At 41.9% G+C, this 21,376-nt stretch overlaps 1 protein-coding gene across 7 annotated transcripts in view; it reads right to left on the bottom strand.

The window, feature by feature from the left end:
* SYT14 (synaptotagmin 14) overlaps positions 1 to 21,376 on the bottom strand; it is a 75,938-nt gene that overhangs the window by 10,677 nt on the left and 43,885 nt on the right. For all 7 annotated transcript variants that reach the window (XM_061478802.1, XM_061478801.1, XM_061478803.1 and 4 more), the window contains 2 exons: positions 8,283 to 8,551; positions 5,947 to 6,396 (listed from right to left, as the gene is read on the bottom strand). In XM_061478802.1, the coding sequence (XP_061334786.1) occupies positions 5,947 to 6,396; positions 8,283 to 8,551 (719 nt within the window). The remainder of the gene's footprint in view (positions 1 to 5,946; positions 6,397 to 8,282; positions 8,552 to 21,376) is intronic.

Genomic DNA, 21,376 nt, shown 5'->3' with positions numbered 1-21,376 from the left:
GGAAGATGGAGACGAAATGAAAAGTAATTAATTCCTTAATTCACTGCAGCCAAGGGACTAACACCTTAACAGTTCTATGCGCAGCTTTAATTTACTGTAGATACTGGCCTGTACAAACCTACAAGCCTTCCTTAGACACATGATGATACTGACCCCATTCCGAAGTAATTTAATATTAAGAACTAAAGCCCTTGTGTGTTTTCTAAGAACAATACCGTATTATTGAATCAGGTTTGTTCTCAAGCTTTAGAATACCATAATTTCATCATAAAATTAAACATTTAAAAAATAGTGAGTTTTAACCCAAACTCTGCTTCTCTAAAGCATTTTGACCACGTTCACAGCAAGGTTTCTGTGCTGCTTTTCGTATTTCAGGAGAATTTGCTATTAGCACTTTGTGTCTACAAGTTTTTAATATGATCAGCTCTGCACAACAGAACGTTAAACCTCTATCGAAAGGGAAACATTTAAAGGGTTTAATTTAAGGGTTAAATTAAGGGTTTAAATTAAACTTCTTCTTGACTGCACTTAAATGACTCCTGTGGCTTCCCTGCCTCATGACAAATGGACTTCACGGGCTTGAAAGTCGCAGAGCACACGTGAGCAGTAGTGGGGGCAAACCTGGAAATGAACGTACAAGGGAGTTCACAGCATTTGCAAAAGTGCTGGGTTTACACCACAAAAGTCTACCTGCTTTTTACACTGCCATGGGCAAGGAGGAAAAGAGGCCTTCTATTACTGCGTTCTGTTTTCTGAGATAAGACACGTAGCATGAAGAAACATTCAAGCCCTAAAAGCTCTCAGATGTCTGTGCTGGCAATTTAGTTGAGAGCATCCGACACAAAATGCAGACGTTTCAACCTGCGCTCCTGAGGAAGCCACGTCAACAGCTCCCACCCAGACCCACCCCTGCCTCCCCCTCTCCTTACTCCTGTCAACCTTGTGAGACCACGGAGATGTTACTAGGGGCCAGCTTCCAAGGCCACAGGCTTCTTTAAGTGACAATGTGCTGTCCAGATGCAGTTATTCTCTATGCTTGGCGGGGAGATCAATGGCAAACAATCCAATTTTTGTACTTTCATGCAATTATTTTCCACTAATCCGTAACATTAAAGATAGGTTTGTAATGCATTTGTTAGTGCAACTATTTGTGATTAACAGTTCACCCAGCTCTATTTCCATCTGCTGGTGGTACCCCTTTTGATTTGTTCGGGTCATGTCTGACCCCCCAGTCCAAGAGGTTCAACAGGTGCTCGCAGTTGAGAGGGATCTGCTTCAGTTCTCAGAGCTATCATACACATCACAAAGAAGGGCAAGAGTTGGATTCTCCTAGCGCCAGCTGACAGCTGAGTAACCCAAATCAAAGGACAGAGGCTGTGAAAGATGCTGCACACGGTCAGACAATACGAGAGCCAAGCCTGACAAGAGGCTAACTCACTAAAACTAAAAGGATCCCTTGCTAAAGACAACCTGTGAACAGAAATGCTTATCTGATATCAAATACAGGCTGCCTGAATATACAAAGGAAGTGATTTACAAAGGAAGTGAATATACAAAGGAAGACAAAGGTCTAGTTTAAAAGGAATAATGCTAATGAAGACCATTTTGTTACACTGCAAAACCCATGAGAAGAATCAGCACCCAGTGAGTAAATCAAAAACTAAGAGGTTCCACAAACAAGTTATAAACCTTCAGAGTAATAACTTCATCTGTGTGTGCCATGTCTCTGGTTGGAATTTCCCCCATTGGATATAAATGGGAGGAAACCAGTACACGGCTTTTGCCCAAGGGTGCTCAAACCTGCAAACAGAATGTTTCTGTGCTTTGCCTTTTTCTTGGTTACTTGAAAGGCAGTAACAAAAGTGAGAAGATGCCTGTGTGTACACATGCATGCAAACGGTTCAGATTACTATCAAACAGAGCAGTCAGGAAATTCAGTTAACTCTAAGGGAAACAGGTATTTCATCTGGATTCCTAAGTTAAAGAATACATACATAGAGAGAGAATATATATATGAGCTTCTTCCATTTTATTTTTGTAAAGGTGATCAAACCCAGACATGTAATTCTAGACAATGTTTGTCACTGATGGATTGGCTTTCTGAGGAAAGAGAGTATTGCTCAAGAGAGTTACTCTGATTTAATCTAGAACCGTTATTCACGGCCTCTCAGTTGACTGGGGACATTTTGGAGACTGAAAAGCATCGTCCTATGCTCAATATAGTAATATCATGTCTGGAACACAACACATAAACTAACATATACCAGGTGATAACCACCGCCCTCAAAGTGGAGAGTACACACGTGTGCGCCCAAGGGTATTTTTACACATTCAATTCATAAATGCCTTCACTCAGAAAACTGTCACTAAAATAATGCTCAGACACTCTGGATATTTACAGTAAAGATATAGAAAATAATCCTTTATGGACTTATGATTGCCTGCACCACCTGTTCTTTGTTATGGGGAGCGCATCTGGGAGTTCGTTATGTTACAAATGGAGAGTGCTACAGAAAGAAAGAGGATGACATTGAATTCTTCTCCACTGTAAAGGTCTTGTTACTGACAATACAGCATGAGCAATTCCTAGGTTTGCTGAGCAGGAAGAGGTATGCTGCGGTCATCCAAATTCCAAGGGCTGGTACTTCCAAAACCAATCGAAAACCAAAACCCAGGATTGATTGTTGCTCCAAAAAAGCAACCTCTGGGATGGCGAAGGGGATTACGCTTGTTTCTCTGCTCTTTTCCAAACAGACTGCACCCAATAAACTGCTTATGTGTTTTCATAACCACTTCATACTGGAGGCTGCTGTTCACTGGCAGGAAAGTTTCTTCAGATGAGAATGAAGAACAACTGAACACAGGCCCACAGAGACTTCCTGAAGAAAAATAAGCATCAAAAGTGATTCTAAGCTCCAAGGCAAGTGAACAAAAATTTGTCTGCCATTGCACCAAAAGGAAAATGTCTCTGGAAGCATCCTCCTAAGCAAACTACACACATGCGAAACCACAACGCACACACCTTCCATGAACTCTGGATCCAACGGCTCGTTGCTATCAAATCTAAGAGGGAGACTGTCTCGGGTAACAGTGACAAGCACTTTGGCTAGCCCTTGTTAGTCCCGTTTCCTCCTCACTCAAACATATGCTGAACTTGGAAGACAGAGTGTGATAAACGTAAGGGAGCCGAGGAGGAATTCCCCGTGATGTGGGAGAACTGCAGATGGGGATAATAGCTGCTAATGCAAGACATTATACACAATGTAGGAAGGTGAGGAACAGGGTGACATCGAGTGAGGAAGGTTTCTGAATATACTTGTAACTTTGAAGCCATGTGTAGCTCTGAAACCTATTTAAGGAGCATACAAGTGCCATGTGCTCCCCACGATGTGCACTTGTCCACGTTTTAACAACAACCAGAGTTGCGGGCCCCCCCTCCCGTGAGCACGCCACTGTGTTTGAAAGGCACTGAACTCACTGGTCTGCCTCTAACCGCACTGCCTTGTTTTAACTTTAACCACACTGCCTTGTTTTAGCTTTAACCACACTGCCTTGTGTATGGCTCTAAGGTGTCACTGCAAAAATACTGAACTTTAATACTAAAATCTAATTCAGAATTTACAATGTACCCCATGGTGGATTTTGTAATTGTAAATATCCCGAAACAACTGGATCTCTGCAAACAGAAACAGCACTTACCTGCTCCTGTTAAATAACTCCTGCCTGGCGCTTATGATGAGTTGGACATAAAGACTGCTGGTTTACTCCAGCAGAAGCACAGTTAAAAAGGAGTATGAGCGATGTGCATAAACAGACCCAGAGGCAAACACTTGAGAAGGGTAAGAACTAATGAAGCTCAAGGCCCATGCTGGCATAAGAACAAATGGTGAGAAATTGGCCGTGAAGAAATTCAGGTTGGAAATGAAACAACCTGATGTTTTCAGATGAAAACTCACAAGAGGATGACCTGGCTGTTTGCAAGACCAAGGGCTTGAATACAGGTGACCCAGGATGCCTTGCACTTCCAGTCATACACCCTAAAAACACAACGCATTTTAACACTCTTGCAAAATAACTATATGTTAAATCCTGGTCCAAATCTGCTCATCAAAAAAAATATGATATACGCTATAAATAATAATAGAAAAATACCTACGAACTTGGATGTGAATGAATTTTCAAAGGTTCCCAAAATCCCCACGGATCCTCATTCAAGCTATCAAGACTATGAAGGTTCCTTTCCAGCAATAGCTAGGGCTAAGGTAGACCTGCGTAAACCCCATTACAACAACAAACTCTGGGAGATCCTTTCACTTCTTATCAATATTCTTATTCCTACCCCTCAAAAATGAGGGGAAAGAAGTGCAGACGTGCCATCCCTCGCTGCCACAGAACACAGATATCAACCTTCTTATCTTTGATGCCTTCTGGAATTTGTTTTAACTCCCCCCTGCCACAGAAGCTCAAGAAAATAATTCAGAAGAATAAGCAATGCACATAGAGAATACAGCAATCGGTCAACAGCCTGGCCCATTCGCTAGCCTCTTCTGCTGGCTTTGGCGAATGTTCCACAAGCATCTATTGACAACACACACAGATTTATCAAGTACATTTGGAACATCCAATGATTTGCTTCATGGGGGGCTTTTATCCCAGCTGTAAAACCAGCAACCTCTGCATTTGGGGCATTCACACTAGGCAGGTGAACCACTTCCCCCTTGGAACACAGCGATTTGTACTTCTTAAGGTATCATAAAAAAGCTGTTCTATTGTCAGCTGAGCCTCCTTCAGATTCAAGTTTCAGCCTCAGCTTTTACTAATTCTAATGAATGGATTTTTAGGCATTAAATAAAACGGCATTTTATTTTGAGTGCCTTTTGCAATACTCAGCTTCAATGGAATCGCCATTACAATCGATCCAACCTTTTTGCATTGTTTTGCGCTATTTCACCTGAAAAAAAAACCAAATTTCCTTTCTTTCCCTTCTCCCCTTTTACTGATAGTTTAAACCCCCCCTACAAACCACCCAAACAAAATGCCCAAATAAGGCTGCCCTTGCTAAATCACCTCCTCTTCCCCTCAAAACTCCATTATTTAGCACATAGGCAGCTCTTTAGCCATGAGCATCCAAGCAGTCCTACTGCAGGAAACCCTGACAACATCACAAACATCCTCTTTCTGGACAAAAGCATGCTTAAATATCGACAACAAAGAAAGAGGAGATGCCGATCGCTGCCCAGATAGAGCTCTAAGGTTCTGGACAGTAAAACCAAAGTTTACCCTTACTGGTGCTTTGCTTTATTAAAAACGTTACATTATTTGCAAGGACAAAAGATGCTGCTCATCAGGTAGGCAGGGGTTTTTCCAGCATAAAAAAATCCTTTTCAGTTTGAACTACTGCTCCCACCATCATTCACTTTAGAACCAGGAATCAATTATTTACAAGGTTCTAGTCTGAAGTTATTAAAAACGGCTCTGTGCTTTCAAAATCCCTTTCCTGTCTTTCTCTCTGGACTGGAAAATACCTATTGCAACCAAGGTTTAATTGCAGCACACGGAGCGCGCTCACTAGCATGGCTTTTTTCTTTCCCCTCTATCCTGTTTTTATTTTCCGATTGAAATGCTGTGGGTAGCAAAGTAAAGATTCTACTGTTAAATACATATGTAATTGCATGCTGACATACGTACATACATTTGCCACTACGCCCGTGTTTATTGACTGGAAATTTCTAAGTAATTAGAAGGAAAAATACGGGAAGCTTTTGCAGGTGGAAAGTGAACGTACTTACAGAAGCTCTAAGGAAATGATCCTTGTGCTAACACAGTGCTATCACTGTTGAAGAAAATAGAGCAGATGTGATGACTCTATAAATATACACACTCTTCTCCCAGAATTCAGGACACTGTGCAGCACTGCATTCTCATCCTGCCTCATTTGATACTCACAGACAGACTGTAAGAAGGTTCCAGTATCACTGGCACTGACATCTTCCCTTGAAGATTCAATTTGGTTAAGTAAAAAACCTTCTCTCCCACAACCCTCTCCTTTTTCATGCGCCGTACGCTGTAGAGTCTGAAGCGAACCGCGTAATTCCCAATCATCTCTGACTCCACGTGATTGAATTTGAATGTCTCTGTGAAGACAGGGCACGGTCCCCGCTGGATGCTGGTTTTCGCTCTCTGCTTCTTTATAGGGAGAAGAACTAGGTGTACTTGCCACGAGCTTCCACCTGTCCTGCTGTAAGTGGGAATGTCTGTGACAGCTGTCACTGTCACCAAAAGCTTCTGTTCCTGTGAGTCATAGTCAAAAGTCACATCCAGTGTGCCGTATTTAGCTACTGGCTCAGGATCAAAAGGTTTAGGAAGCTGTGAAGACGATCCTCGAGCTGACATATCCTGAAGAGGAGGAAGAAAAAAAACCCAGCTATTTATTTATTTATTTATGGTATTCTATCATTAAAATTAGCATGGAAATATATGGCTTTCCCTAAGCAATATGAAGGGACTACAGTCATCTTATTCCTTTCAGACACTATGCACTTAAGAGAGGAGACAGCCGACTAGCAGCCAAGAAAAATTCAAAAGCCTTTACCTGGCCAATACTACCAAAAGCCAGGAGCCAACCAGACAGAGCTCACGTTAAACTGGGATCCACTTCTGATCTCTTCTCTATGCCCAACATGTTAAAACGCAGATACATTTGCTACAAGATAGAACTGCCTCATTCCAGTGCCAGGATGCACTCATTTTGAAGTGAACATTATTATTAGAGTGGTTTAAGAGCTGACTAGTGACTTGAGAGCACGGCGAGACCCGGCAGCGAATACAGGAATGCCAACACCTACTTGCTCGTGTAGCTCTTGCTGCACTCCACAAGCTTCTATGAACGTGCCAAGAGTTATCATGGTTTTCTTAATGTACTTTTACTGGAACTGTGTAAGATGCATCTGTCCTGAACACACTTCCTGAACCTTCTGCAAACAGCATCAGCCCTGAAGCTGCACTTCAAACTTACAATTCAGAACGTTTATCGTCACTGCAAACTCTGAACAAAATACAGATGCCCTACATTGTCACAACAGGTAATTTGATAGCTATACTGAAACACAAAATACCTACAAGTGCAGGTCAACCTACTGTTCATAAGCTATTCCAGGGATGTAAACCAAATGTATTTCCTGTGTATTATCAAAGATACACTGGCTCATGCTGGACGAGGCCTTGGGTGATATGGTTTAGTGTGAGGTGTCCCTGCCCACGGCAGGGAGGCTGGAACTGGATGATCTTAAGGTCCTTTCCAAGCCTAACTATTCTATGATTCTATGATTCTGTGTACATGAATAGATACCGTAATAAAACCTTCTGGATTTAAAAATGTCATGTTTTTATTTTAAACCAATTGCTACACTGCCACTGGGATTTGTTCCTCTGAAAGCTTTATTCTTCAAGTTGTTGAGTGGCTATAAAAAAAAGCTGGCAGTATTCTCAGCTCTTATTGAGTATGCCTACATTAATGACTGGTGTGACACAAAACGGGAAGAACTAGGATTAGATTTGCTGCAATCTGTTAGGGTTTGAGGACCATATGTACACACGCTTCTTCCCCAGTAATGCAGATCATACAGATTCTGGTCCTAGCTCATCAGCAGGTACATACAGAGCGCTAGCTACCTGGAGGAAGTTGCAGCTGCACCTTCCACGTGTTGCATCAACACCGCAGGTATGCAACATCAGCTTCCCAAGAGGTCTACTAAAATAGAAACAACGGCTGACACATCAGGACTGAGCCCTAATATGCACTTCAAATCTTTGGGTAAAAGAGGCAAAAGACAAATGTGTACCAAAAAGAGCCCCTTCTGCACATGACATCACTAATGTAGCCTTACCACTGGTAGCAGTGCAGAAACTGGCTGTTAAAAGACTTGTCAAGGAAGCACATGTCAGAAAATAGGATTTCCTCATAGTAAAAATAAATGGGTATCTTTACAGTTCATAGCAGAGAAAAGGAAAATTAAGTGGACCAAACCTCTATACTACCATTAACAATTTAAAAGAAGTCTTTGTAACGCTTCCTTCCCTCCCCCCCCCCCCCCCCCCAAGATGTTTTACATTATGGGGTGTTACAAGCAGAAATCCTATTTTTAATAATTTCTAACAAACTAAACGAATGAGGTGCAATATCAGTGTTCGTGTAACTGTGCAGTCATCTTTAGGTAACAAAAGGATGCTGAGGAGCAGCATCACTGCATGACGCTTCAGAACACTCGGCTGGTTTTATTTACCTCTGGACTAAGGACAGCCGTGCTATCACTTGGTACATCCTCTTCGTATCCTTTGTTATGAAAGCTTTCTATTTCGTGTCCCGTGCTTCCCTCGCTTGGGCACTTATATGAACATCTTGGACTGTTGCTACACTGGGAGAATTCACATTTACTGTCTCCGACTTCCGAAGGCGTACAGGAAAGATGAGGAGAACCACTATCATCCTGGTACGGAGGCGGCTGCAGCTCATCCAGGGGAGGTGTTCTTCTCATCCTCTGAATGCAGTTTGCTGGGAAGAAGTGAGAATTCTTTACTTACTTTCTGCTTATTTACTGGTGAATCACATCTGTGGAAAATGGTCACTGTAAATAGCTGGAGAGAGTGGTTAAAAAACTAGAAATGCTCTTTTTTTTTACTTTACATTTCAAATGAGATAAAAAATACTACTGAAACGTTTGTGAAAAGATGGAAATGAATGATCTCGCAGATGAAAGAGATGCAGATAAAAGCCAAGTATTAAGTACACGGACACAGTGGATTTCGTAAAGCAGATATAAATAAACAGAGCACAAATATGACATGACAAACATTCTAGGCTTGAATTGCAGGGATGCTTACCTTGCAAAAACCTGTGCGTCTCTTAAGTCAGATTCCGTGCAGGTGGAATGTAGACCAATTAAGGACACAAAATGCACTCCCTAAGGCCATGATATCAAACTTCTGATTACCTCCCATGAAGTTGCTCACCCAGGGAGATACTAAATTAAGCTCCGAAGACAGCTAAGGTGCCAACAAAGGCAGACATAAGCATTTTCACACAAGTGAACTCTGCTCACTGGTGAATTTAACAAGTGAAGCAACGTCTCAGATTCTTTATTACTTGTTAAGGACAGCTAAAGGGTATGCGTGTATCTGGTGTCTAGAAGTTAGACACCAGATCCGGTCACTAAAGACAGTGGAAAAGGGATCATGAGCAACCTTGTGCTTGGGATGAATACTTGACGCTGACCATCTCTGCTTCTCACACTAGACAGACAGAAACGTGGTTATACATCTCCTCAGAAAATAAACCTGATGCATGGCTATGGATACAGGAAGTTAATTCAAAATAATTACATTTCCATGTTTGACCTCATATTGTGCTAGGCAGCATTATTATAATCTCATATTGTGCTATGCAGCAATACACAGCTGCTAGACCTGGGAGGAGACAGCAAGGCATGCAGTAGTTGAAATGAAAGGAATACCAAGAACAGGTAAAAACCTGTATCCCATTTTGTGTACACCTTCTGTAGAGATTTTAATGAAGATTTCCATGCCCCTCACACACACAATTACCTCATACACAGAAGTTTTAAACCACCACTGCTTTCTGGTGTCAGACACATCGCTTTCACCCACAGGAAAATCTGCCAAACGAGGAAGTTAACAAAAGTATCGACGTCAGAACAACATAAGCTTTGATTTCAGCGTCATCTAACAATGGAAAAGACCTTGTTTCCCACAAGAAAAAGGTGGTACGTTTTAGCTTCGTCATCAATTTTTTGTATATAGGATTGCCCTGTCTATGTCCTGCATTCTCAGCAAGGAAATAAACCTTTTGTCTGCTTCAGAGGCAACTGCCAATTGTTCAACCTGTCACACAAACAGAGTATGCTTAAGAGCTACTCTTTATGGAACAAGGCTGGAAAGGCAATAGTATGGCTCTCTTGAGAAACTGTCTCAGGCTCCCTTTTGTTCTCCTTTCCTTCGGAAGTCTGGGCTGTATCCAACTGTGGATATACTGGAATATTTCACACCACCTGGGATGATGGAAACCCAAACCACCGTTGTTTCAGTGCATACAGTCCATGGGAAGGAAACCCAGCTACATTGGCTAGAAGGGAGCCGATGTGCACTGCAGATCCCCAGGGCTGGGCAACTGAAGGATAGTTTATTATGGAGCGTATCCTACTACCTGGATAAATATATAACTGGGGAATGCAGGGCTTTCATCTCTTTCACTGGGCTCCTAATGGAACCCCTCTTAGCTTTAGCTAAGGCAAATCAGTAATTAAAACACTCCTACAGATGACACTGCTGTCAAGAACCCTCTCTTCTTTGATAGACCCATCAGAGCCAGCCTGCCATTTAGAGCGAGTCCAAATTACTGTTACAGTGCACCCGTAAAAGGTCTTCTGCTGTTAGCTAGCCCAGTGCCACTAACACTTGAAACTCCAGTTCCAAGGGCTGGAAAGGAAAGCAGAGCAGGCAGGGGATCCTATACTTGAAACATAGTCATCAGTCTAGCAGATACACACAAAACCTTATATAAGAAATAGAGTGAAATGGGCCAGTCAGCATCTTGAAATCACCAGGCAGCAATAGTGAGAAAGCTTTATTTACAAAGCAGAGAGATGGGAAAGCACTTGGGTTTGGGGTTTTTGCTGAGGTTTTGCTGTTAGGTTTTTGCATTAGATAACTTGTGCCTATGAAACTAGGTAGACAAAGTTTTAGAATCTAAAGTGCTACTTTAATCATAATAATCTCCTTTGACTCCCTATACCATGAAAACAGGGCTTCCTTTTCGTGATTTCTATAATGAAATACTCCAGGAAACATAGAGCAACAACATTTCTGCTCGTTGGAGCTAAAAGGCATCAAACAGCATTAACTGAGACAGTAACCACCAGGTAGTAGCTATGTAGTTTCTTTCTTTTCACCTGCAGTCAAGCCTGTGAAGACTTTTAAACTCCCAGCTTTTTGCATGATCTAACGCAAGGAAAGCGCGGCTGGGTAACTATCAACACATTATTGTCTTACAGGAGTAAATAAGTGAGGGTGTGACTCACTTTTTTCACTTTGATGAACTCCATTATACATCCCTATGGGAAAACGGCACAGAGAAGGTACCTTTAATGTAGGTGGGAGAAAAGTGAAGGAAATTCTTATTCACCAGCTGTGATTCCAAAGTCTCAGAACAAACTGAAACACTGGGGTAGCGGTTTAGCTATTGCATTTGGAAAGTATCATCTACCAAACAAAGCAGGTAAACTCTTCAACCAAACAGCCTGGTTTATCACTCTAAGGACACCCCTGCCTAAACAGGTAGAAAATGGTTTTGCACATCGTTTACATAAGAAGATAGCAAAGTTGAATGCACAAAAATATACAGCCACTGCTAATGCATGCTGGCCTAAGTGACTGTATTGGAGAAAAACGCTTGGAGCTGAAAGGAAAGCATGATCTGAAGCGTTGGCATGTCTACGTGTGGAACCACTGCCTCTAACATACCTTGCATCATTCATTTAAGGTGTAAACTTAGACACAACTACACTTCACACAGACAAAGCCAAAGAATACACTCCAAAGACCACCGGATGTGCTAATAACAACTGCTATCATAGAATCATAGAATAGTTAGGGTTGGAAAGGACCTTAAGATCATCTAGTTCCAACCCCCCTGCCTAGCAAATGGTTACAGTGAGAATCCAAAATGAATCGTTGCATCGTTTCTACGCAGGTTTCCCCAAGAAACTTTCCACTCCCAAACCAGACAGAAAATATGTTTTGACCATTCCCCCAATTAAATTAATCATATTCAATGACCACCCCCGTTTGGACTAGACAAAACCAAGCCTGGAAGTAATAATCACGGAGAAGCCAAACTGGGTGTAGTGTGAGGTTCCTCCCAGCCAGCAAATGCCAGAACAGAGGAAAGACAAATTAGAAAGAGAGATCCCACGTTCAGTTTTCTACCCAAAGTGTGGGAAATGCCTTTGTATTCTCATAATGCATTGTTATTAAATTGTTTAGCAACAAGTACTTAATAAACTCTAAATTGAGAATCCAGTGTATTGCTGTCAAGAGGCAGATTTGAATAGTCAATCTTTTAAGGGTTAACTGCTTTAGTTAGAATTTCCACCCCTCTTTAGTGGGCTGGGAAAACACTCATACAGTGGTAATAGTAAAGTCCTTGCTGAAGAAACCAGAACTACAAGTGAAATACCAGACAAACACAAGCAGATTAGCACCTCGCTGGTATGCTCAGAGATTACAGCATGTCAACTGTCATTAGCACATTTAAATCAGAAGTACATAAATACCTTCTCTTCACTGCTGTTTGTTAAACAATGAAGGTTCATCTGTTTTCCCAAGTCCCTGCACTGACTGAAAGCCCAGGGGACGTGACACACATCTTGCCATCAACCTCAGGGGCCTGTCAGTGAGATGTGACACAGCAACCTAGGCCAAAACATGCATTCCTGGAACACACAAGTGGTAAGTCTGAAGAAAACACACAAACTTTTCCAGGCATTTTTCTGAATGGAATCACAGCTTAAAGATAAAGACAGGCTGAGAACACTGGGGCTGTTCAGCCTGGAGAAGAGAAGCTGCGTGGAGACCTCAGAGCAGCTTCCAGGGTCTGAAGGGGGCTACAAGGATGTTGGAGAGGGACTCTTCATCAGGGACTGCAGCGACAGGACAAGGGGTGATGGGTTCAGACTGAAAGAGGGCAAGTTCAGGTTAGATCTAAAGCCCAAGCTCTTCCCTGTGAGGGTGCCGAGGTGCTGGCACAGGGTGCCCAAGGAACTGGTAAATTCCCTATCCCTGGCAGTGTTCAAGGCCAGGCTGGACAGAGCCTTCAGGGGCATGGTCTGGAGTGAGGTGTCCCTGCCTGTGGCAGGAGGTTGGAACTGGATGATCTCAAGGTCCTTTCCAACCCAAAGCATTCTATCATTCTATGATTCTATTTGAACTTTCTGCTTCTGATACTCCTCATTTCCCCTCTCTGTCCAGGTCCCCTGAGGACCACACTAGCTAGGCTATACCACATTCCATCATGAAGCTGGTAATGTTCCTTTCCACATTTACAATGCTTAGACTTTGCTATTTTAATGGATTTTCCCAAAGGTTCTCAGCAGCACAAACCGAGCTCTCTTTAGCCTGTACTTCCCAAGCCATTCCAAGAACATCCATCTCAACGTATGGGAAAACAAACTATCCTCTTAGTTTTAATTCCCCTCTCTCAGTAGCAGTAATTAACAACGCTTCTGCAACTTGGGAGTTTTTATATATATATATATGTGTGTGTATATATATATGTGTTCTTTAAATATTCATACTATTGTGGGAGGCAACAAAACTTCTTTGGCAATCTGGTTTCCAGGTCCTTGAAAACAAATAATCCCTATATGACTTAATCATTTTAGCAAGTCCTATATTGTAATTATCAGAGTATCTTCACACTCCAACAGCACCTTTTTGGCCTCTAATAGGTCTCCACATACACTAATGCTCCCTAATTATTTCTTTTTTAAACCTCATGCAAACTTGGAGTTTTCGAGCCTTCAAGGGGCTCTCTGCAAATGTTAAAGACAATTTAAGTGAAACAGAAAATGAAACGCGTTTAAAAATTCAAGAAACCTTTCTGGTTCTGAATGATTAAATACCCTTCGAGAGTCCCTGTCTGCGCAGCCCAAATGGAAGTGTCATGTTTGAACTCTTCTACTATCCAAAAATACGACGTTGACTGAATTAGCCCATGTTAGGAGGAGTATAAAACCCAAACATTAAATATTGAATGAAACCTCGGGGCTCTCCTTCCATTCAAACGAAAAGCTTACATGCATCTTTGTGAGGGAAAAAAACACCCCATATTATCCCACAAATAGAACAAATTATCTGGGCATTATTCTATTTTTCCGAGAGTTATGATACTAGTCTTGCTTAAAGAAAGAAAGGGAATATAGGAGTGCTATGGGGTTGTTATGAGCAATAGGAAAACACCTTAAATTAACATTCTTTTTGGATTTGCCATGTTTTTAGACTTTCAGTCACAGCTCAACTCTCTTCTACATCAAGCAATTCACCAGTAAAGATGAAAAGTAATCATATCTCTGTTTTATTCCTAGCTTTATTTGTAGTTTGGGGTTTGTTTTTGTTTTTTCCACTAAAAAATAATTCTCTTTGGTTTCCTAATATTTAGAAAATTCCACATACCCTGAGCCTATGGCAATCAAACCAGCATTGTTGCCATTTCCATCTGACTTCACAGGGAGCTCTTAGCAGTGCATTTGCCTCACCTTCTCGGCTTAATTCTACTGGTCATTCATGCAAGAAAAAGGTTCTCTTTTGCACTGATTTTGGGTATTTGGTTTTTAATAATTCAGTATTTCTTTTATGAGTTTTATCTCAATGTCCAGTCCTTAAAGCTTCTGTTTTCTTTCTCAGGAAAGGTCTACAATCAATTGAAGCTAGTGATGCTCGTGCAGTGATTTTGCAGTTCTTTTGTCTCCTGTTGACACCAGGAGCCTGCAGAAGCACAGCCTGGTTTTGCTGGCTCCAAAAGAAATGTGCCTTTTCCTGCACTTAGGAGAGCACTTCCCATTTGCAAGAATTCATGGCCCGTTTTACAGAGCAATACAGAAAAGCACCGCACTGGTGAAAAACCCCAAGCTTTCGCGTTCCAAAATGAGCCCAAATTAGAACATTTAAAGTACAAATACGTTATTAAAGCATTATAGCCAGCTAACTGTCAAAGGCAGCCTTTTGTTTCCTTCCCAAATATTTTGGTCGTCTTTAAATGAAAATTACACATTAGCATCTCTTGAATTCATTTGCTTTCAACTGAAGTATCGTTCTCTGCTTCCTTGTTCAATGGTCCTACTAATTTGGATAGGAAGGAATTGTGCTACCTGGGTCCGGATTTATACTTTCCCCTGTACAGAAGAAACCTAAATACTGCTGGAATGTTTCATCTCCTATTGATGCAAACAGCAATCAATCAAGCCTTCCAGAACACACATTAATTTATTTACTTATTGAACCTCTGAAAAGCAGACTTCAGAAACCCCTTTTCTGAGAGTACCTCTGGCTCTACAGCTTTCTGGAAGCCGTGATCTTTACAAAGTGGAACTGTACAGCTGTTTGCTTTCACTTCCATTGTTTCATTTCCTTAGGTAAAACATTAGTACTAAGTGTGCTCATTCAACTTCTTAGGGGGAAAAACTTCTTTTCTGTTCCAATTAGATGCTGGTTTCACCTCTATGGCTTAAGAGCACCCAACTTTCCTTTAAGCTACTTTTCAGATCATAGACTCATAGACAGAACCAGGTTGGAAAAGCCCTTGAAGCTCACCCAGTCCAACCATTCCCCAGCACTGCCAAGGCCACCACTGACCCATGGCACCGAGGCCTCGTTCCTGGGCAGCCTGTTCCAATGCCTAAGCACCCTCTGGGGCAGGAATTGTTCCTCAGCTCCATCTAAACCTGCCCTGGGGCAGCTTGAGGCCCTTTCCTCTTGTCCCATCCCTTGTTCCTTGGGAGCAGAGCCCAGCCCCTCCTGGCTCCATCCTCCTCTCAGGCAGTTGTAGGGAGCCATCAGGTCCCCCCTGAGCCTTCTCTTCTCCACACTGAACCCCCAGGTCCCTCAGCCTTTCCCCATCACACTTGGGCTCCAGGCCCTGCCCCAGCTCTGTTGCCCTTCCCTCAATGTCCCTCTTGCAGTGAGGGGCCCACTATGGCGGCTAAGTCCATAAATGAACAGTTATTCCTTTGCATCTCTGTTCACGTCGTCCATGTTATCACGACTTATAAAAATACCACTTCCAAAAGACAGTCAGTTAAATGAATTCATAGAATCTTCCTTCTTATTTCCTCCTTCTCCCTTAAAATGCACTTGAGGTCCTGCTTGCTGAAGCTGATTGACAACCAGCTTTGAAATCCTAGAGTGCCTTGGTGACAAGGAAATGCCTTTTATCATCCCTGTGAAAACGCACCCAAATTTGACTATCTCACCAGCATTTACAGGTGCTTAACGGAAGCTCAGAGCAGAACAGACAGAAGCTTTGAAAGCTGCCCACTGCAAACCAGCTCGGGCCTCAAGAATCCCCATTTCTCATCAGCGTGCGTGCACCAGCATCCCCTCATACCTCTGGACAGCAGCAGGTAGATGCGGGCTTAGGAAATACTTCCCTGTTACTGCTATGCTTCATTGGAGTACAATTCTCACTTTCAATGACAGTTGCAAATTCCAGGTCAGTTTAATCCTAGTACAGCTGCAGCATGAAGCACAGGAATGGAGCAGCAGGGTAAGTGCTGAAAGGGTGAAAAAGATCCCACAGAGGTCTAGAATCAATTCCCAGTGGAGCATTGTAACGCACAGCTAATACTCCTGTAATGTTCCTGCTCTCATTCTCTTTGGTCTCAAATGAGGAAGGCAAGAACGGTTAGAAAGCAAGAGGAATGTGTTATGCGTATAATTTTCTTGAACGTTTCATATTTTGCAGCTCATTTCAGGCCCATTTCTTTTTCTTTTTTGACAAAAAAGCAAACGGAACACAAAGTTTTCTAAGCAATACCGGACCCCCCTCTAAGATCTCAATAATTATTCATTTGATGATATAAACAAGCTCCATTCAGCAGTATAAACTGCACTTAAATGCGTTGCTTTAGTATTAGAATGCCATTATTCCTTTTCCCATTGTTACTTTAAATAAGATACAATTACTTCCTTTTAGTAAGAACTCCTTCTGTAACTTTAATGCAGTAACTTCACCATCCCCTAAAAACAGCTGCAGTTTGTCATTTTGATCAAAACCATTATGCAAAGTTCCCTAGTATTTTAGCTACTTATTACTACCCTAGCTGGTGAAAATGAACCAGAAAAGACATCTTCCATCAAGAACTGCTTCCAGAACAGGGACACAAGGCTTGCTTTGATTCCTTTGCCTTATTTTCACAGCAATTTCAAGGGATACTCTGCTGGAGTGAGTCCCTAACACAGAGCAGCATAATGCTTTTTTGGTAGGGCATGGGTTACATTCGCTGCCCATCTCCTTAAGATAATGCTATGTTCCCAGTTTGGTATCATGTAACAGTTAATCCATGTAAGTGAAATATATATTACGGCGAAGAACAGCATTACCACCATAGCAGAAGTTAAGGTGTTCAGCATTTTACAGATGGAGAACTCAAGTACAGGTTTAAGTAAGAGGCAAAGATTGGTGCAAACCCAGCTCAGAAGTGCTCATGATCACAATAGGCTTCCAGTGCAGTGTGGAACTAAGCCCAAGTCTTCAGATTAGTACCCTAGCCCTTTGCTTCTGGGGTTTATTCTTATTTCTTACGTTTACTTCAAGCCTTTTAAATTATTATTAATCTAGAATTCACCTGAATTGTGTACCACCACCAAAAAGGAGACCTCCAAGGCACTAGCTTCTAAAGATATACCCCGACAGACTTTTCCATTAGCATCAGCTCTGTCTGTAGTGGAAGAGAAAGAAGAGCAAACAAAAAATACACTATTAGGGTGGGGGGAAAAAAAGTAAAGGGAAGCAGAAAAACAAAACCCAACTGCACACAAAAAACCCAACTGAAAAGGCAAAAGGACAAAGCAGATGCAATGATTCAGAAAGCAGTGATAGGTTGGTGGTAAATGAACAAAGGGAAGAAATAAAGGGAGAGAGCTTGGTAGATCTGTATAGGAAATGAGAGGACTAAAGAACAGAGAAGCTGCAAACAGGGAGGAGAAATTACAAACAGCTAAAATAACAAAGCAAAACCCTCAGAAGAAAGGTGAAGGAATGGGAAAAATAAAAGAACACTTGACACGCCAAGGAGTGGTTCAGAGCTGAGAAAAAACAACCTCAACAGAGCAAAGAGGTGAAAAGAGACATATTATGTGATATCTGAGGGGTGGGAATAGCCGGGTTTGTAGGCGAAAATCCGCACAGCCTAGAGAACACAGCTAGTGACATCCCAGGAGAGGGAAGACATTCCTCAGAACAGGCACTTCTTTTTGTGTTTCTACTTTAGATCTACTCCTGTTTTTCCTTTTGAGTGGGGAGACTGTGTGTCCAGATCCTGAGATTCCAAAGGACCTTGATTTCTCTTATCTGTTCAGGCACTTCTCCCCCTTCTTTCCTTGCCACACTGGCTCAGCGGCTTGCTTTAGTACCCCAGACTGTATTTCCTGCAGTACATTAGAGTGTTCCTGCAAGAAGGATTCTAGAAAATTCAGGTTTTCTTCTTTTTGAGGCAGTTCTCATAACTTGCCCCAATAAAAAGCAGCTGGAACCCAGAAAAATCAAGGACAATCTCAGCCTGCAGGAGTAACTGCACCAACAGAAGAAAATTGTCTACATATGCTCAAGAACTCGCCTAAAAGCTTTAAGATATTAGTGTATGCTTAGCTATAATGGCACTGATACCACTTTTAAGACCAAATAGGCACTGTGAAACCACAGGCAATAGACACGCCTCGAAAGCAAGCTATCTTTCCCTCGCACACTCAGAGAGAAGGCTGCAAATACTGAGAGAAGGCATGGATTAAGCCACTGTCACAGATGAGCTGCTTTACTAGGCTTATATGTAATAGATGATGTAGTTGTTGCTCTGTTCCCAGAGTTGTCACATAATCCACAAAACAGGCCATTTGGTGCATGTTGACAGGACCGGATGAATAGGAGTCTGCCTGGTGAAGGCGTTTTCAGTCAGTCATAGCACCAGTCACAAGAGCTATGCAAGAGCTTATAGAATCATAGAATAGTCCATAGGGCTGGAAAAGAGCTTGAGATCATCCAGTTCCAACCTCCTGCCACGGGCAGGGATGACTCACCCTAGACCAGCTCGCCCAAGACTGTCCAACCTGGCCTCGAACACTGCCAGGGATGGGGCATTTACCACTTCTTTGGGCAACCTGCACCAGGGCCTCAGCACCCTCACAGGGAAGAGCTTCTGCCTTAGATCTAACCTGAACTTGCCCTGTTTCAGTTTGAGGCCATTATGTGGATAACAGAACAGTGGCCACACTGCATACTGCAGACAGAGGGCTCATGAAAGTCTACAGAATGATGCTTCAGTCCACAACCACCAGCAGGAGAGGAACTCGTCTTCCATGTCCTCCACCCAAAGAAAGGAGAGTACCGAACAACCAAGAAACAGAGCCTCAACCCATTTAACTTCCCCAAATACTAACTGCAAAATCATGATTGTGGTGCTATACCTACAATATGAAACGCACTAGCCGTTGTGACAGAGGAAAACCATGCAGAGCCATCAAAATCTGCTTCCCACAGACCCTTCTTACACTAGCAAGAATTCATACCCCCAGTTTGATGTTACTGTTTGACGCTGCTTGTTGAGTAAGAGCCTTAAAGGTGATGCACAGCAGTTAATTAGCAATCAAAGTCTGACAGCTACAGCTGCAAACTGTTTGTATGATAATTTCAAATTTGAAAATGATTTATTTCACTCTACATGAAATTAGTGTACACTCATTAGAGTCAGTGATTAACCTGAAAAGCGCTACTGGAACACATCAGGAACTTGGCTACCACATCAGAAAGCACACAAGATTTGCCTCCAGACCTATTGCCACCTCACCCTTTGTCATAATTTGGTGCCAGCAAAGTTTTTAGATCTTCATATTACAATCGAAAACACGTTTAGCAGATTTATGTTTAACACAGTTCATAACCTGCATACTAATTCTTTCAAACCTCAGCTTTAAGAGTTTACACCATTCTATTAATAAACTACTTTATAGTAGCTTTATATAGCTATATATGAAACCGATACATAACTGATACAAGTACATGCTGCAAAAAAGGAAACTCTGATTAAGTAACAGGAAAAAACACTTTAAATGTGTCAAATGGAATGGAAGAGGTTACCCAGAAAGGCTGAGTAATCAACAGCCTTGAAGGTTTTGGGGACCTGAGCAACCTGGTCTAGCTTCAGAGGCAGCTCTCTGAACTCCTAGATGATCTCCACAGGTCCTGCTATTCACTGGTTCTACAATACATACTGAGAACCTTCAGTTCGTGACCGTAATAAGGAAGGATAAATACAGGTATCTCAAATATCTATAAAGCTCCTTCTAGAACACAGCTGTTTAACAATTCACTGGTGAGTACAACTCCTCTGCATAAGCTAGCTGCATTGCGCATCCTGCATTAAACACATGCACCTACCAGCATAGTACTTTCATTGTTAAAAGCAACGCAACCCCCCCCAAACCACCACCACAAGAAACCTCAACCCCAAAGAAACACGTAATACAAGGAGCAAAAGAGGTTTGGTAAACTAGAGACGTTCTACTGCAGCGCACCTTGTTAACTGACTAGTTTTAGACAATGTAGTCCCGTTCACGTTTTTACTTTGCTAAAATGAACACGCCAAGGCACAGACTTCAGTTAAAACCACTCCACCAATAGTTAATGCGCACATGGACATACATGTGAACACACACATATACATACAAACACACCCCCATGGCCATGCGTAACAGGAACAACGGCAGTTATATGTGATATTCAGCGCGATTAAGAATACACTGAGGAAGCAATACCCATTACAGAATGCTGCTGTTAGACAACAAATATTGATCTTCGTAATTTATCAAGTGAAAAAGCCTTAATTTGCTTGTTAGTCAAACTTGAACAACAAGGCTGCTTAGATGGCAGAAAGAAACCAACCCACAGCATTTGCCATCGCTTTGCGGTAACGTTTTGACCAGTCAACAATTCGGCAGTGATGAAATGTGCCCTTTGATACGAAGTAAGACAAGGCTATTTAAATAACTCCAAATAAGAAATGGGTATTGAAACATTAGAATTTTGATAAGCGATCACAGCTGCACTCGAATTAGTTTCTATAGCAACAGAGGAAATAATGTGGAGAAATGCACTGCAATACAAGATGGATTCCTTACAAACACTGCTGTTCAAATAGAAAACTTTAAAATCATTCACTGTATTAAAGTGCTTCTATTAACATGGTTATTCAAATACCCTGAACCCTGCACTTCACACACTGTTCTATTTTCCTTCTCCAGGATTCAATTCTAGTCTATCCATTCAGGTTTCATACTACATTTTCACACTTTGCCCATTGCTTTATTTCCTATTTCAAAATTAATTAAAGTGACTTACTCTGGAAAATACAGTATCTTTGATCTCAAACTAATCTGCATTTTCACTGCTTTTTTTTTGTTATCCCCACCTAGAAGCACTCCTCACATGGCTTTTGCCAGCAGTGCACTTATAAAACATTAAGAGAATGCTTTGCACACGCTATTCATAAGAAGCTGCATCACAGCCGCGAGAATTAACATCAGTATGGAACTTCTG

Source organism: Pezoporus flaviventris, unplaced genomic scaffold (assembly GCF_033815535.1).
Source record: "Pezoporus flaviventris isolate CSIRO_AGI_PZ_B2104156 unplaced genomic scaffold, CSIRO_AGI_Pfla_v1 ptg000132l, whole genome shotgun sequence".
NCBI lineage: Eukaryota > Metazoa > Chordata > Aves > Psittaciformes > Psittacidae > Pezoporus > Pezoporus flaviventris.
This window is presented reverse-complemented; position numbering and strand designations above follow the sequence as displayed.